General features: G+C 38.2%; 1 protein-coding gene across 1 annotated transcript in view; it reads left to right on the top strand.

The window, feature by feature from the left end:
* The window catches only part of AGA (aspartylglucosaminidase), a 30368-nt gene extending 14601 nt beyond the window's left edge, over positions 1 to 15767 (top strand). The window contains exon 9 of the mRNA XM_009207898.3: positions 15027 to 15767. Within this exon, the coding sequence (XP_009206162.1) occupies positions 15027 to 15037 (11 nt within the window). The 3' untranslated portion in view covers positions 15038 to 15767. The remainder of the gene's footprint in view (positions 1 to 15026) is intronic.
* The last annotated feature ends 609 nt before the right edge of the window (positions 15768 to 16376 follow it).

Genomic DNA, 16376 nt, shown 5'->3' on the forward strand with positions numbered 1-16376 from the left:
GAATTTTTTAAAAAATAGATGCCTAGAAAGATATTATTAGGAAATTAATCAAAAAGTTAAAGGTACTACTTTGTAGGAAGGTTGTGGGTGACTTTATCTTAATAATATTTGTATGTTTTTTAAAAAGAAGCATCCATACCATAAGACTCCAACTGTATGACACCAGACAGGGAAAAACTATGAAGACAGTATAAAGATTAGAGGCTGCCAGCGGTTGTGGGGAGGGAGCAAAGCACAGACTACTTTTAGGGCAGTGAAATTCTTCTCTGTAATACTGCAAATGGTGGATGTCATTTTATCCATTTCTCCAAACCCGTAGAATATACAACACTGAGTGAACCTTGACGTGAACCATGGACTCTGGGCAATAATGATGTGTCAGTGTCAGGTGTACCAGTTGTAACATGTACCACTCTGCTGGGGAAGGTGGATAGTGTGGAAGAAAGACTGTGTATGTGTGACGACAGGGAATATCAGGGAAATCTTTGTACCTTCCTCCCAATTTTGCTGTGAACTTAAAACTACTCTAAAAAATAAAGTCTATTTAAAAGGAGAAAAAGAAGCATATATTATTTTTATGATGGAGGCGGGAAACTCAAGTATTAAAGTTCTTTCATCTGACTATGTCCTATTGTATAAGAGTAGCCAGCATTGATTGAACACCTAACAATAGTAAGCACTTTGATGTATTATCATTTAATCCTACCAAAAGCCAATGAGGAAGGTAATAGCATCCTTGGTTTAGGTAATTTTATACATAGTAGCTGCAATTCCTTCAGGCATGTGTGGCGCTGGCTTTTGTTCAGGACTATCTTTTCAAGAATGTTTCCATAGCAAAAAAAAAATTAAAAGCCTTGGAAGATTGAGAGAGCGTTTCCCTCCTGGGCAAGGGGCATGTTTGTTTGCTGTCTAGTACAATAAAAATAATGTCTCCCTTTGAGACAAAGGTTAGGCAGGTTTGCTTGCAACCCTTATAAAAGGCTGGGGTTTCCTAAGCATGAGGTCCCTCAGCTGTGATGCACGCAAACTTACTGTTTGCAGTATCCACCTGAACCTGCCCCTCTGTACCCCCACCGGGACCCTAGTAGGGATCAGAACATCAAAGTCATGTTGCTTACTGTGCTGTGACTAATAATGTCCTTCGTCTCTGACCCACATGTCTCATGTTTTCTGCCTGTTTGCATGAAGCTGTGGCAAGCTAACTTGTTAGCTGGCAAGTAGAGTGAAACCTCTGACCCTTCACAATTCTTGATACTGTCAACAGTGCTTAGTAAAAGAGCCTTATTTTGCTATTACTTGCTTTCCCTTGCAATATGTATTTGAGATTAAAAAAAAAGTTGTAGACTTGCAGGTAAATTGAAGATAAGAGCAAAGACTGCAGTTTTGCAAGTTCAAACTAAAGAATCACTTAACAAAAGCGAAGGACAACCTTCTGAGATTGTTTTACAATGTTCATATAATGAACATTGAATTCGTTGTGATGAAGTTTTCAAAAGAACCATTATTCTATTCGGGAATACCATCTAAAACATCTGAATGTTAACTTCTTTACTTTGAAGAAAATAATCAGATAGTGACTAAGGTAATTCAAATGTAAACAGGCTACGTTTAAAATGATGAATATTCTCATCTTTTAAAATAGAAAATCAGGAGACACTGTCAGTAGGAAATGAAACAAGAAACAAAGGTGTAAATGTTTATAGGAAATCAAGCAAGGATCTCTCTCTCTACAGTGATTTAACTGCAATGGGCAGTGTGAGGAAAATCCTCATCATCTACACTCAATCAAAAAAAGAGTTATAAGTATCACTTCCCTTTTAGAATACGGAGGTTATCACCAGGAGAAGTCAATAGTGATTTCCACAGGGAGTGGAGGTGGAGGTATAAGAAGATCACTGATAATTCCATAAGCCTTTCTCTACTAGATTTTTTAAAAAATCATACCTACATATTATTTTCCTAATATATCAAGGCTCATTAAAGCTAACCATAAATGTGAAACTGTAAATGGTTCATAGGATCATAGAACTAGACTAGAATACACCTTTGAGATCAACTACAGAAATCTAACTCCTGTATTTTATAGGTAAGCTGAGACTTAAAAGTGATGCATAACTCAGGAGGCAACATGACTAGTTAGTGTCAAGAACATATCATTTCTCTCTGCCTGTGATCATGCTTATCCTACCAAGGGTGCTACCATTCCAAGGGTGCACACACTACAGTTAATTCTATCCTTCAAGAGTCTGCTGTTTTCATTTCTTTTCTTCAGCAACAGCAGTAAAACAAGGTTCTCAAATTCTAAGTCAGATATAATACTCAGATAATCTCCAGTATAGTCACAGAATTCGGCAAAAATGGAGATCATACATAAATTATAACCCCAGGTTTCTATATTCTTAAACAAAATATGTTGTGTTCAGCACTCTATGTTCTTACTAACTTACTAGGTTTCCTAACATTTAATTTGTATGCAGAATTATAGATATGGTGAATGAATTAATTGAATTCATAATTCTGATATTCTGAGCCACGAAAGATCAATCCATATTTGGAATGGCAGCTATAGAACTTAAGCCCATTTAATGTAGACTATTACGTATAGAGTAGTTTTTTTAACTTTTTTTTTTTTTTTTTTTTGAGATGGAGTTTTGCTCTTTTTGCCCAGGCTGGAGTGCAATGGCACAATCTAGGCTCACTGCATCCTCCACCTCCCAGGTTCAAGCGATTCTCCTGCCTCAGCCTCCAAGTAGCTGTGATTACAGGTGAGCGCCAACACGTCTGGCTAATTTTGTATTTTTAGTAGAGAAAGGGTTTCACCATGTTGGCCAGGCTGGTCTCAAACTCCTGACCTCAGGTGATCCGCCCACCTTGACCTCCCAAAGTGCTAGGATTACAGGCGTAAGCTACCACACCTGGTCTAGAGTAATACTTTTAAAACATATATTTTGTAACATTTGCTTGAATTATTTGATATGTTCACATTAAAAGATGACTTGAAGATAAGTTATCAGTTAAAACAAGATGCAAAAACCATGATAACACCTACTCCTTTCTCTGGATTTGGTTCATTTTGTAAATAATTAACTGGACATACCTCACCCAGGTGTCTCATCTAGCCACATTGGAAAGGAACTACCAGCTGCTATTATTTAATTGGATTAACAGTCCATTGCCAACCAAATAATCCCCTAGTCAGTGGAACATTTTGAAGCCAAGTTACACAAGTCAAGTTGAAATTCTATGGCAGACATACAAAATGGAAGGGAAGGAAGTCTCTGAATATGAATATTGCTGCTTGAAGGACAAGCAGAAATATATATGTTATTATCCAAAATTGATTGAGAATACCTCTCCCTCCAACAACCCTAGAGGATCCTAGATATTCTCAGAGGAACCAATCCTAAAATGAAGATTCGAGCAGGGTCGTTTACTGAGATACTAAGCAGTGGTAGAAAAGTTTAGCCTTCTGAACTAGCCTTTCTGAATTAATTACATATCTGATAGTTTGGTTTGGAAACACTGTATGATTCCAGTGAGATGAGGTACCTAGAATAGTCAAATTCATAGAAACAGAAAGTAGATGAGTGGTTATCAGGGGCTGAGGAAAAGAAAGCATGGAGAGTTGTTTAACAGGTACAAAGTTTTAGTTAGGGAAGATGAAAGTGGTTAATGATGGCTAAGATGGTAATTTAGTTCTAATAATGGTTAAGATGGTAAATGTTCTGTTATGTGTATTTTGCTGTCAAAGAGAGAAAGGAAGAAAGAAAGAAGTGGTTGATTTTATAACCATGTCCAAGACTTAACCCTTGACTGGGGCCTCATGGATTTCCCTCTCTTTCTCCCATCATGTATTGAGACTGAGCTATCTGTGTAATTTATTATAATATCTCTAGTTTCTGGCAACCCCAGTTGTAAAGATTCATTCACACTCAATCTTATCACTAGTTAGCTATTGGAAGGGTATGTAGACTAGAATAGGGCCTTTATAAGAGTCATTCTCTTAGTCATTTCAGTATAGTAAATACCTGAATATAAAGTAGTTAATCATTATGCTGATCATGTCTAAAATAGTTTTGGTTTAAAAAGTTGATTCCAGTCAGGCGTGGTGGCTCACGCCTGTAATCCTAGTACTTTGGGAGGCCGAGGTGGGCAGATCACTTGAGGACAAGAGTTCACAACCAGCCTGGCCAACACGGTGAAACCTCGTCTCTACTAAAAATACAAAACATTAGCCAGGTGTGGTGACACACACCTCTAATCCCAACTACTCGGGAGGCTGAGGCACCAGAATCACTTGAACCCAGGAGGTGGAGGTTGCAGTGAGCCAAGAGTGCACCACTGCACTCCAGCTTAAGTGACAGAGTGAGACAGTATCTCCACAACAACAACAAAAAAGAACAAGAAAAAAAAAAGAAGTTGATTCCAATCATCTGAAAGTGCATAGTTTTTCCACACAACGATGTGGGGCAGAGGTCACAATCTGCCAGCTCTCTGGCCAAATATGTATCTCCACATATATTTTGTCTAGCTAGCCCAGCATTTAAAAATATTTGAGATTTTGGCTAGCCACAGTGACTCACGCCTGTAATCCCAGCACTTTGAGAGGCCAAGGTGGGTGGATCACTTGAGGTCAGGAGTTCAAGATCAGCCTGGGCAACATGGTGAAACCCCCTACTAAAAATACAAAAATTTGCCAGGCATGGTGGTGCAAATCTGTAATTCCAGCTACTTGAGAGGCTGCGTCAGGAGAATAGTTTGAACTCGGGAGGCAGAGGTTGCAGTGAGCCAAGATTGTACCACTGCACTCCAGCCCGGGCAAAAGAGCAAAACTCTGTCTCAAAAAAAAAAAAAACATATATATATATATATATTATTTTTAGAGAGAGAGAAAGAGAGAGAAAGAGTTTTGTTTCAAATATTTAAAAATAACAATTTAAAAAATTATGTGCCCTCTCATCATTCCTTTTCAGCATTGTACTGGAAATCCTAGCCAGTCCAATAAGATAAGACAAGAAAACAGAAGTTATCCAGATTGGGAAGAAATAAATAAAACTGTCTTTGTTTGCAGATAACATGAAGGATTGTCTATCCAGAAAATCTGAAAGAATCAATAAGAAATCTCCTGGAACTAACAAACTGTTATAGTAAGATAGAAGCATTCAAGATTAGTATTCAGAAGTCAGTCAGGCCGGGCGCGGTGGCTCAAGCCTGTAATCCCAGCACTTTGGGAGGCCGAGACGGGTGGATCACGAGGTCAGGAGATCGAGACCATCCTGGCTAACACGGTGAAACCCCGTCTCTACTAAAAAATACAAAAAACTAGCCAGGTGAGTTGGTGGGCGCCTGTAGTCCCAGCTACTCGGGAGGCTGAGGCAGGAGCATGGCGTAAACCCGGGATGCGGAGCTTGCAGTGAGCTGAGATCTGGCCACTGCACTCCAGCCCGGGCAACAGAGCGAGACTCCATCTAAAAAAAAAAAAAAAAAAAGAAGTCAGTCACTTTCCAATATACCATCAATGGACAAATAGAATTTAAAATTAAAAACAAAATAATGCTTACATTATCACCAAAAGCATAAAATAATTACATATAAATCTAATGAAAATATGTACAAGATCTTATGAAGAAGATTATAAAACTTTTAAAAAAAAATCAAAGAAAAACTAAATAAATTTAGAGATATCGCATATTCATGGATAGCAAGACTCAATATTGCCAAGATGTCAGGTCTTCCCAACTTGATCTACAGATTCAATACAATTCCATTCAAAATTCTAGCAAGTTATGTCATGTATACTGACAAACTGATTCTAAAATGTATATGAAGAAGTACAAGACCAAGAATAGCTAACACAATATTGAAGGCAATGAATAAAGTTGAAAGTCTGACCCTACCCGACTTCAAGACTTAGGGGAAAAAAAACAGTAATTAAGATATTGTGGTATTGTCAACAGAACAGACATATACATCAATAGAACAAAATACATAGACCAGAAATAAACCCACATAAATATAGTCAACTGATCTTTGACAAATGAGCAAAAGCAATACCATCGAGAAAAAAAATAGTCTCTTCAACAAACGGTACTAGACCAAGTAGACATACACATGCAGAAAACTGAGTTGAGAAATTAAACTTATACCATTTCCCAAAATTAACTCAAAATAGAGCATATACTTAAACGAAAAATGCAAAACAATAAAACTCCTAGAAAATCTAGAGGGCCTGGGTACGGCAATGAGTTTTAGATACAATACCAAAGGCAAGATACATGAAAAAAATAATTGATACACTGAAATTTAAGACTTCTACTCTGTGAAAGATGCTATCAAGGGAGTGAGAAGACAAGCTACAAGCTGAGAGAAAATATTTGCAAAAGACTTTGCTGATAAAGGATTGTTATCCAAAATATACAAAGAACATTTACAATGCAACAATAAGAAAATGGACAGCAAGACTTTAAAATGGGCAGAAGACTTGAAAAGACACTTCACTAAAGAAGATATACAGATTTACAGATTGCAAGTAAGCATATGAAAATTTGCTGCTCATCATATGTTATTAGGGAAATGCAAATTAAGACGATGAGATACCACTATCTACCTATTAGAACAGCCAATATCAAAACAAAACACTGACAACATCAAATGTTGGGGAGGATGTGCAGCAACAGGAACGCTCATTCATTACTGGTATGGATGCACAGTGGTACCTGAAAATAGAATACAATTTTGCAGCTTCTTACAAAACTAAATATGCTCTTAACCATGTGATCCAGTAACCACATTCCTTGGTATTTACCCAAATGGGTTGAAAACTTGTGTCCACATGAACACCTGTACCTGGATGCTTATAACCATTTTATTCACAATTGCCATAACTTGGAAGCAACCAAGATGTTTTTTGGTAGTTGAGTGAATAAATACATTGTGGTACAATAAATATGAGCTACTCCATATAATAAATAGATATAAATATTTATTATTTATTTACTGTTAATAGTAAAATATTATTCACTGCTAAAAAGAAAATAGCTTTTGAGCCATGAGAAGACATGCAGAAACCTTAAATGTGTGTTACTAAGTGAAGGAAACCAGTCTGAAAAGGTCTCCTACTGTATGATTCCAACCGTACGATATTCTGGGAAAGCAAAACTATGGAGATTTTTTAAAAAATCAGTGGTTGCCAGGAGTAGTATGGAGGGAGGGATGAAAAGGCAGAACATGGAGGACTTTCAGGGCAGTCACAGTACATGTCATTATGCATTTGTCAAAACCCATAGGAGGTACGACAGCAAGAATAAATGCTAATGTAAACTATGGACTATGGATGTGGTCCCAGGTTTGTAACAAAGGAACCACTGTGGTGGGGGATATTGATACGGGGGAGAATATGGGGAGGCAGTGGTATATGAGAACTATATGTTTTGCTTGATTTTGCTGCAAACCCAAAGCTGCTCTAAAAAGACTATTTTTAAATGGTCTATTTAAAATAATCCATATTTCTAACTTCTCTGAAAACCTGGAAGATCAGTCAGCATTAAGGTTGCATTCCACATGGTGGTGACCACCAGAACGTGTGTATGAGCTGCCCTCTTGGGATGGACACAAGCTCTCAGTTTTGTCAGTACCCACAAAGACCACATTATTCCTTTGCATTACTCACCTGACCATGGACATTTGCGTTTGTGGCTCCTGCTGTGGGGGAATCATAATGGTTTCATTTCATTTCTCATTTGTACATCCCATTTTGAGATGTAACACTTCAGTTACAGTAGAAAGAGCACCAACTGGAAGTCAAAACACAGTTTCACAGTGATGATGACTCCAGAATGCCAATAGAAGACAGGGACAGCAATCTCATTGAAATAGGGGCCTAGGGAGTTCTTGTAGCTGAATTCGCACAGCAAGTACATGCACTTTTTTTTTTTTTTTTTTTTTTTTTTTTTTTGAGACAGAGTCTTGCTCTGTCGCCCAGGCTGGAGTGCACTGGTGCAATTTTGGCTCACTGCAAGCTCCGCCTCCAGGATTCACACCATTCTCCTGCCTCAGCCTTTCGAGTAGCTGGGAATACAGGCGCCCGCCACCACACCCGGCTAATTTTTCCTATTTTTAATAGAGACGGGGTTTCACCGTGTTAGCCAGGATGGCCTCGAACTCTTGACCTCGTGATCCGCCTGCCTCGACCTCCCAAAGTGCTGGGATTACAGGCATGAGCCGCCACGCCTGGCCAAGTACATGTACTTTTATGTGGGTCTGCTTTGGCGGGCTGATGGAGAAAAGGAGAGGGCTACCTCTAAAACCACCTTTTGGCATTCACACTGGCTCAAACTCAGCACTAGTTAGGGATCTTAGGCTCTTTCTCTAAACATTAGGTTTCTACAGCTGAACCCGAGAGGGTAAACTAGAGATTATCTACTGTAAGTGTAGTTCCTAAGCCAACACCATCAGCATCATCAGGGAGCTTTAAAAAATGCAGGATATTAGGCCCCTCCCCACACCTACTGAATCAGAAACTGCATTTTCACAAGATCTATTGTGCTGATTCATATGCACATTAGAATTAAGCAGTGCATTAGAATTAGAAAAGAGCTAGATGATGTCTAGTTCTTTTCCTGAGTCAGCCTTCAATTAGAAAGAACAATAACATTGGAACTTGACAGCCCTAAATTAGAATTCTTTTTCTGCTACCGCATTATCTATGTGACTTTGGAGAAAGTACTTGACTTCTCTGAGCCTTTTTCACATCTGCCAAATGAGGGACATGAATACATGCTTTATAAATTAATATAACAACGATAAATTATGAAACACCTACCAGAGTGCCTGACACATGCTAGGAATTTAATGTATTTAATTCTCCTCCCTTGCCTGCTCTCTCCTGCAGAATCCATACTCTATAATTCTGTGGCTCCCATTTCCTGCTGTAGACCTGATTTCCTACTGCTGTTGTTCCTAACTTAAGAAGAAAATAAACAAAGTAGAAAATCTTGCAAAAGTAACATCCTCTTCTGGAAACCAGTAATTATTGTGTGTCAACACATGGAATTAATTCAGGTCTTGATATGCAATATCCCTTAGAAATAAACAAACTAGCTTCTTTCTCTACAAGTGTCAGTTCAGCCGGAGACCATCAAACTAACATTTTTGTTCTTCAAATTATCAAAATGATGCTGTTGCTTGGAGGCAAGATGAGTACATCCCTAGAGCGTTGTCTCAAAACAAGATTGTTGACCCAATTACCTTTTAAGTGTTACAGTCTTTCAAGTAACCCTGAAGAAATCTGTTTATTCTAAAGGGTTGTGAGGGGAGAGAAATGTCTCCCAAGATATCTACTTTAATGTTGTTCCACTGTATTTCGAGGTGATATGTTTTATCTTTTACTGAATATGTTATTATTCAAAAATTGCTCACTTATCTTACACTCTTCATTTTGAATTCAACTACATTGTGACTTTTCTGTAAATCTTTCATGAACAAGGTCTCTGGTGGGTCCTATTTAATTGGTTAAGGATTATCAGAGAGAGCACTGTCAAAGCTCTAGACAGTATTTCTTTTAAAAAATCATGGCACAAAACTTTTCCAGGGGTAGAATGTCTGGATGCAGATAAAAACAAACCATGTTCTCATGCCCACAAATACTATTTGAACTTGACTTGTTGAGTCAGAATATGCTTCAAGTGCTCCATTAACAGTCATATTCTAGAACAGCTATGTTTTTTAAAACTGAATTATTTGTGTCATGATTATGACAAAACTTGCTGAAAGAAGAAAGAGATTTGGAGATCTTTGCTTATATGTAGCTGTTCTTTCAGGACATACATTTACAGAAGAGTCAAATTCAAGAGCCTCTGAAGGGTTTCCTTCTGTCATCTTACAAATCTAGGCATTATTTTTATTACCCAGTATAGAAAAACACACATAAAGACACACAACCACCCACTTGTCACATCGACAACATTTCCTCCGTTTCTCCCTCCTCCCTAGGTTATTGTCTAACCCACAAATTCGTCTCATTCCTGTAATCCCAGCACTTTGGGAGGCCGAGGCGGGTGGATCACTTGAGGTTGGACAGAGTTTGAGACCAGCCTGGCCAACACGGTGAAACCCTGTCTCTACCAAAAATACAAAAATTAGCCAGGCGTGGTGGTGGGTGCCTGTAATCCCAGCTACTTGGGAGGCTGAGGCAGGAGAATTGCTTGAACCCGGGAGGCAGAGGTTGCAATGAGCCAAGGTTGCATCACTGCACTCTAGCATGCGTGACAGAGCAAGACTCCATCTAAAAACAAAAACAAAAACAAAAATAAAACAAAACAAACAAACAAAAAACCAGAATTCATGTTTTACTCTATAGTGGCCTAGTTCAAAGTATCCTCAGACCCACTCATTCCATTCCTAGCCCACACTTATGGGTAGTTTCTCAATTCTTCCTCAATGCTCATATCATAGCATGAACATACATTTTGTAATTTTGCTACATGCATCCTTGGATTGCCACACTGGCCACTGTGACTGTTACTACATTTGTAATGAAAAGGTAATTCTGGTTAGGTGTGGTGGCCCACACCTGTAATCCCAACATTTTGGAAGGCTAAGGTGGGAGGATCACTTGAGTCTAGGAGTTCAAGACCAGCCTGGGCAATATAGCAAGCCCTCATCTCTACAAAAAAAAAAAAAAATTTAAAATCACCTGGTGTGGAGGTACATTCCTGTAGTATCAGCTACTCTGGAGGCTGAGGTGGGAGGATCATTTAAGCTCAGGGGTTTGAGGTTGCAATGGTCTGTAATTGTACTGCTGTACTCAAGCTTGGGTGACAGAGAAAGACCTTATCTCTAAAAATATATATATATATATTTCTAAATACAGGGATATCTCATTTTATTATGCTTTATTTTATTTTATTATTCTTTGTAGATATTGCATATTTTACAAATTGAAGTTTTGTGGCAACCTTGCATTGACAGCAAGTCTGTCAGTCCATTTTCCAATAGCATGTGTTCACTTTGTTTCTCTATGTGACAATTTGTTAATTCTCACAATATTTCAAACTTTTTCATTATTATTTTATCTAGTTATGGTGATCTGTGATCAGTGATCTTTGAAGTTACCACTGTAATTGTTTTGGGGCACCACCAACTGTGCACATGTAAGACAGCAAACTTAATCCATAATTGTGTGTGTGTTCTGAATGCTTCACCCACCGGCCATTCTCCCCTCTCTCTTCTCCTCCAGCCTCCCTGTTCTTCGAGACAAAACAATATTGAAATTAGGCCAATTTCAACCCTGTAATGGCCTCTAAGTGTTCAAGTGAAAGAGAGAGTCACATGCCTCTCACTTTAGATAAAAAGCTAGAAATGATTAAGCTTAGTGAGGAAGGCAATGTTGAAAACCAAAAATAGGTCAAAAGCTAGGCCTTTTGTGCCAAACGATTAGCCAAGTTATGAATGCAAAGGAAAAGTTCATGAAAGAAATTAAAAGTGCTACGCCAGTGAACACACAAAAGATAAAAGAGAAACAGCATTATTGTTGATATGGAGAAAGTATGAGTGGTCTGGATAGAAGATCAAACAAGTCGTAACATTCCCTTAAGCCAAAGCCTAATCCAGAGAAAGGCCCTGGCTCTCTTCAATTTTATAAAGGCTGAGAGAGGTAAGAAAGCAGGAGAAGAAAACTTGGAAGCCATCAGAGGTTTAAGGAAAGAAGCTGTCTCTGTAACATAGAAGTGCAAGATGAAGCAGCAAATGCTGAGGTAGAAGCTACAGCAAGTTATCCAGAAGATCTAGCTAAGATAATTGGTCAAGATGGTTATGCTAAACAACAGATTTTCAAGGTAGATGAAACAGGCTTTACCGAAAAAAGATGCTATCTAGTGTTTTCTAGTACTTTCATAGGTAGAGAGGAGAAGTCAAGGCCTGGTTTCAAAGCTTCAAAGGACAGGCTGACTCTTATTAGGAGCTAAGGCAGCTGGTGACTTGAAGTTAAAGCCAATGCTCATTTATTATTTCAAAAACCATAAGGCCCTTAAGAATTATACTAAATCTACTCTGCCTGTGCTCTATAAATGGAACAATAAAACCTGGATGACAACATATCTATTTATTTTACAGCACATTCTAAGCCCACTTTTTTTATATTGTTTACAGCATATTTTAAGCCCACTTTACTGAATATTTTAACCCCACTGTTGAGACCTACTGCCCAGAACAGAAGGATTCCTTTCAAGATATTACTGTTCACTGAAAATTCACCTGGTCATCCAAAAGCTCGGATGGAGATGTACAAGGAAATTAATGTTTTCTTGCCTGCTAACACAACATTTATTCTGCAGTCCATAAATCAAGAAGTAATTTTGACTTTCAGGTTTAATTGCTTAAGAAAAAGATTTCATAAGGCTATAGCTGTTATAGACAGTGATTCCTCTGATGGGTCTAGGCAAAGTAAATTGAAAACCTTTCAGGAAAGATTCATCATTCTAGATCCCATTAAGAACATTCATGATTCATGAAAGGAGGTCAAATATCAACATAACAGGAGCTTGAAATAAGTTAATTCGAGCTCTCATGGATGACTTTCAGGGGTTTGAGACTCCGTGGAGAAAGTAACAGCAGATGTGGTAGAAATAGCAAAAGAACTAGAATTAGAAGTGAAGCCTGAAGTTGTGACTGCATTGCTACAATCTCATGATAAAACTTGAACAGATGAGAAGTTGCTTCTTATGGATGAGCAAAAAAGTAGTTTCCTGAGATAGAATCAACTCTTGGTGATTATGTGAACATTGCTGAAATGACAACAAGGAATTTAGAATATTTCATAAACTTATTTGTTAAGGAAGTGACAGGATTTGAGAGGATTAACTCCAATTTTGAAAAGTTCTACTGTGAGTATAATGCTATCAAACAGTATTGCATGCTACAGTAAAATATTTCATGAGAGGAACACTCAATCGATATGGCAAATTTCATTATTGTCTTATTTGAAGAAATTGCCACAGGCACCCCAACCTTCAGTAACCACCACCACCCTGATCGGTCTACCATCAATATTGAAGCAAAACCCTCTACTAGCAAAAAGATTATGACTTGCTGACAACTCAAATGATTATTAGCATGTTTTAGAAATAAAGTATTTTTATTTTACTTTATGGTAGAAAAGAGATCTCACTATGTTGCCCAGACTTGTCTCAAACTCCTGGCCTCAAGCAGTCCTCCCACCTCAGTCTCCTGAGTAGCTAAGACTACAGGTGCCCACTACCACACCCAGCTAATCATTATTTATTTTTGTAGAGATGGGATCTTACTCAGTTGCTTAGGCTGGTCTCAAACTCCCGGCCTCCAGCAAAATCTTCCAGGCTTGGCTTCCCAAAATGTTAGGATTACAGGCATGAGACATCACACCTGGCCTATTTTAAAATTAAGTTATATACATTATGTTTTTAAACATCATGCTATTGCACATCTAATAGACTACAGTATAGTATAAACGTAATTTTTTTTGAGACAGGTTCTCACCGTGTTGCCCAAGTTGGAGTGCAGTGGCGTGACCATGGTTCACTGTAGCCTCAACCCCTCAGGCTCAAGTGATCCCTTTGCCTCTGCTTTCCAAAGTGCTGAGATTACAGGCATGAGCCATTGTGCCTGGCCTAAAACTTTTATATGCAGTGGTAAACCAAAAAAATTGAGTGGTTAGGTTTATGGCAATATTTGCGTTATTGCGTTGGTCTGGAACCAAACCCACAATATCTCTGAGGTATGCCTGTACTGTATTAAACTTAGAAGTGATAATGAAGACAATGTTAGTATCTTTAATTTAATTCTAAAAATTTTTGTGCTATTATCCTTACACATTACCCAAGCTATTTTAATCGGTTATAAAATCATTTTTTAGATAAAATTGACATTCAAAATTAGGACTACTGTCAAAATCAAAACCTGGGCAATATTCTGCATGACACCGTAAGTTGAATGCAGGGAAAGCAAGCTGATTCTAATATTTCCGTAAGTTAAATATTAAGAAGATACATATTCTGCCAAAGTGTTCATAACAGGTATTCCACAACCTAATGCTGCATCAACAATTTCCTGATTGTCTGTAGTTTTTGGCTTATCATTCTATTTCTTTTCACCATTCTATTGGATATAACAGCCCTCTGCTCTTTAAGATATATGGAAAGTGTTTGTCAGCTCTGAGAATTTGTTTTGGATTGACATAATCAATCATCAGAATTAAACTTAATCATATTATTTTTAAATTATCCCTTATTCAGCATATTTTGGATTTACAAGGTCTTTAAAGATATCTTTATTGTGTGTACACTTTAGAAAATGATTCTCAGTCACTTGTCTGTTCAGGAAGTTCATTCATTAATCCCAGCACATCTAAGTTGGGGTTTCCCCAAACCTGCTTTTATTCTGGCAACTCCTAGTCAGTCGTTAATAGAGAGGGTTTTTCCCACCATTTGTGCCACATGAGAGAGAAATTTTCACCAGGGAATGGGACCAGGACTGTCCATTCCAAACACAGATGCCTTCCCCCTTCTCTTGAGATTCTGATCTACTTCCACAGAATGGCTCAAAGGGTTACGGAGAGTTGAAAGAACTTGCACGGGGGGTAATTTTTCTATATCTCTTTCACCTGGGAGATTTTTCATACGCCCGCTCAGAGCCTCGCTGCTTGCCATGCAATACAGAAATAATTGGGTAAGTCTCTCATAAATTGAATTGAACTGACCATGGATTTGAAGTTACTGCCTTTCCCACTGAGTTAAAACCAAATAGAGTTGCCTCCCTGGGCCAGACTTTGATCAGCAACACAGTATTTTCCTCTTCCTGACTTAAATGCATCCAGTCCTGAGCACGGGTTTTATTTAATGTTCTTGTTCACTTCACTGGAAATGCTTTAACTCTGGCACCTGCTGGCTGTGAAAGTGATTAGGATTTCATGGGACCAGAGCATTTCATTTCTAGTAAGCCACACCACGACCCATAAATTAATACAGGATTATGCTTCTGCATTTACTCTGCAGGCTTGTTTTGAACTGAAAAGAAAAGGCAACTGAAGGATGAAGAAAAAAGAAGAAAATGAGGAGATGAAAAGTGAACAGTGCTACGAAACCTGACAGTGTGCATTAGCATAAGCACTTTCTTATGAGGAAACTGAAGAACTTACACCACTACATCATTGTACTTTGTTAATGCTCATAAGTATCATTCCTTTCTCTCCAAACGTGACTCATTTTGCATGCGGAAAAGATCATACCCTCAATCGAAATGTATATTGGTAATCTCAAGTCTCTCTGAAAGTCAGTTCAGAAATTGGAGTCACAATCCCAGCTGAGCTCAGCCTTTCCAGCACTCCCACCAAGGTGCCAGAAATATGAATAAAGCTGCCTTAGCACTGCACTCCAGCCTGGGTGACAGAGTGAGACTCCATCTAAGAGAGCAAGAAAAAAAAAAAAAAACTTTCTTAGACTCGCCAGGCCAACACATCCGAAGACAAATACTACCATCTGGCTTCTGTCAATATCAAGAGGAGCAGGAGAATCAATCCGCTATGCTCTGTCTTAATCCTTAACCCCCCAAAGAGTCAAAGATAATAAAAATATTATTGTTGGCAAACTATGGCCTATGGGTCAAAGTATGGCCATGGGCCATGGCCTGTTTCTGTATAGCCTGTGAGCTGAGAATGAGTCCTACATTATTGAAAGGTTGCAAAAAGAATCAAAATAGCAATATTTGTGACATAATAAAATCATCTGAAACTGAAATTGCAGTGTCCATTGGTATAGTTTTATTGGACCACAGCCACACCTATTTCTTGTGTACTGTTGTTGGCTGCTTTTGTCCTACGATGACAGAGTGAAGTAGCTGCAACCGAGATCTCTAAAATATTTACTATATGACTCTTTACAGAAAAAGGTTGTCAACTCCCAGAAAAAGTTTGTCAAGTCCTGTTTTAAGCTACCAAGTTTTGGGTTAATTAGTTACACAGTAATCAATAAACAGCAGTAATCTAAGTCAAATGTCAGTACTGACTTTGCAAATGGAATCCATAAGAAACACCTTTAATAAAATAGTTGATTTCTTAACTACGCACCTTTAAAGTTGATTCAAAAGGAAGCTAACAACTGAAAACACTAACATTGAACTTCCTGAATTTTTTTCTCATTTATTGCATAGCATGGCAACATTTTGTTCCAATGAGGAGCAGGATGACTGGAGCTTTTCTTGAACTCCTGCCATATGCCAGGCACTGTATTAGGCCACGGAGAAGCAATGGTAAGTAAAAACAGATGACGACCCTGCCTTCTTGGAGCTTATAGTCAAATGGAGAAGACAGCAAATAATTTCACAAAACAATCTGCAATAGGATTATA

Source organism: Papio anubis, chromosome 3 (genome assembly GCF_008728515.1).
Source record: "Papio anubis isolate 15944 chromosome 3, Panubis1.0, whole genome shotgun sequence".
Taxonomy (NCBI): domain Eukaryota; kingdom Metazoa; phylum Chordata; class Mammalia; order Primates; family Cercopithecidae; genus Papio; species Papio anubis.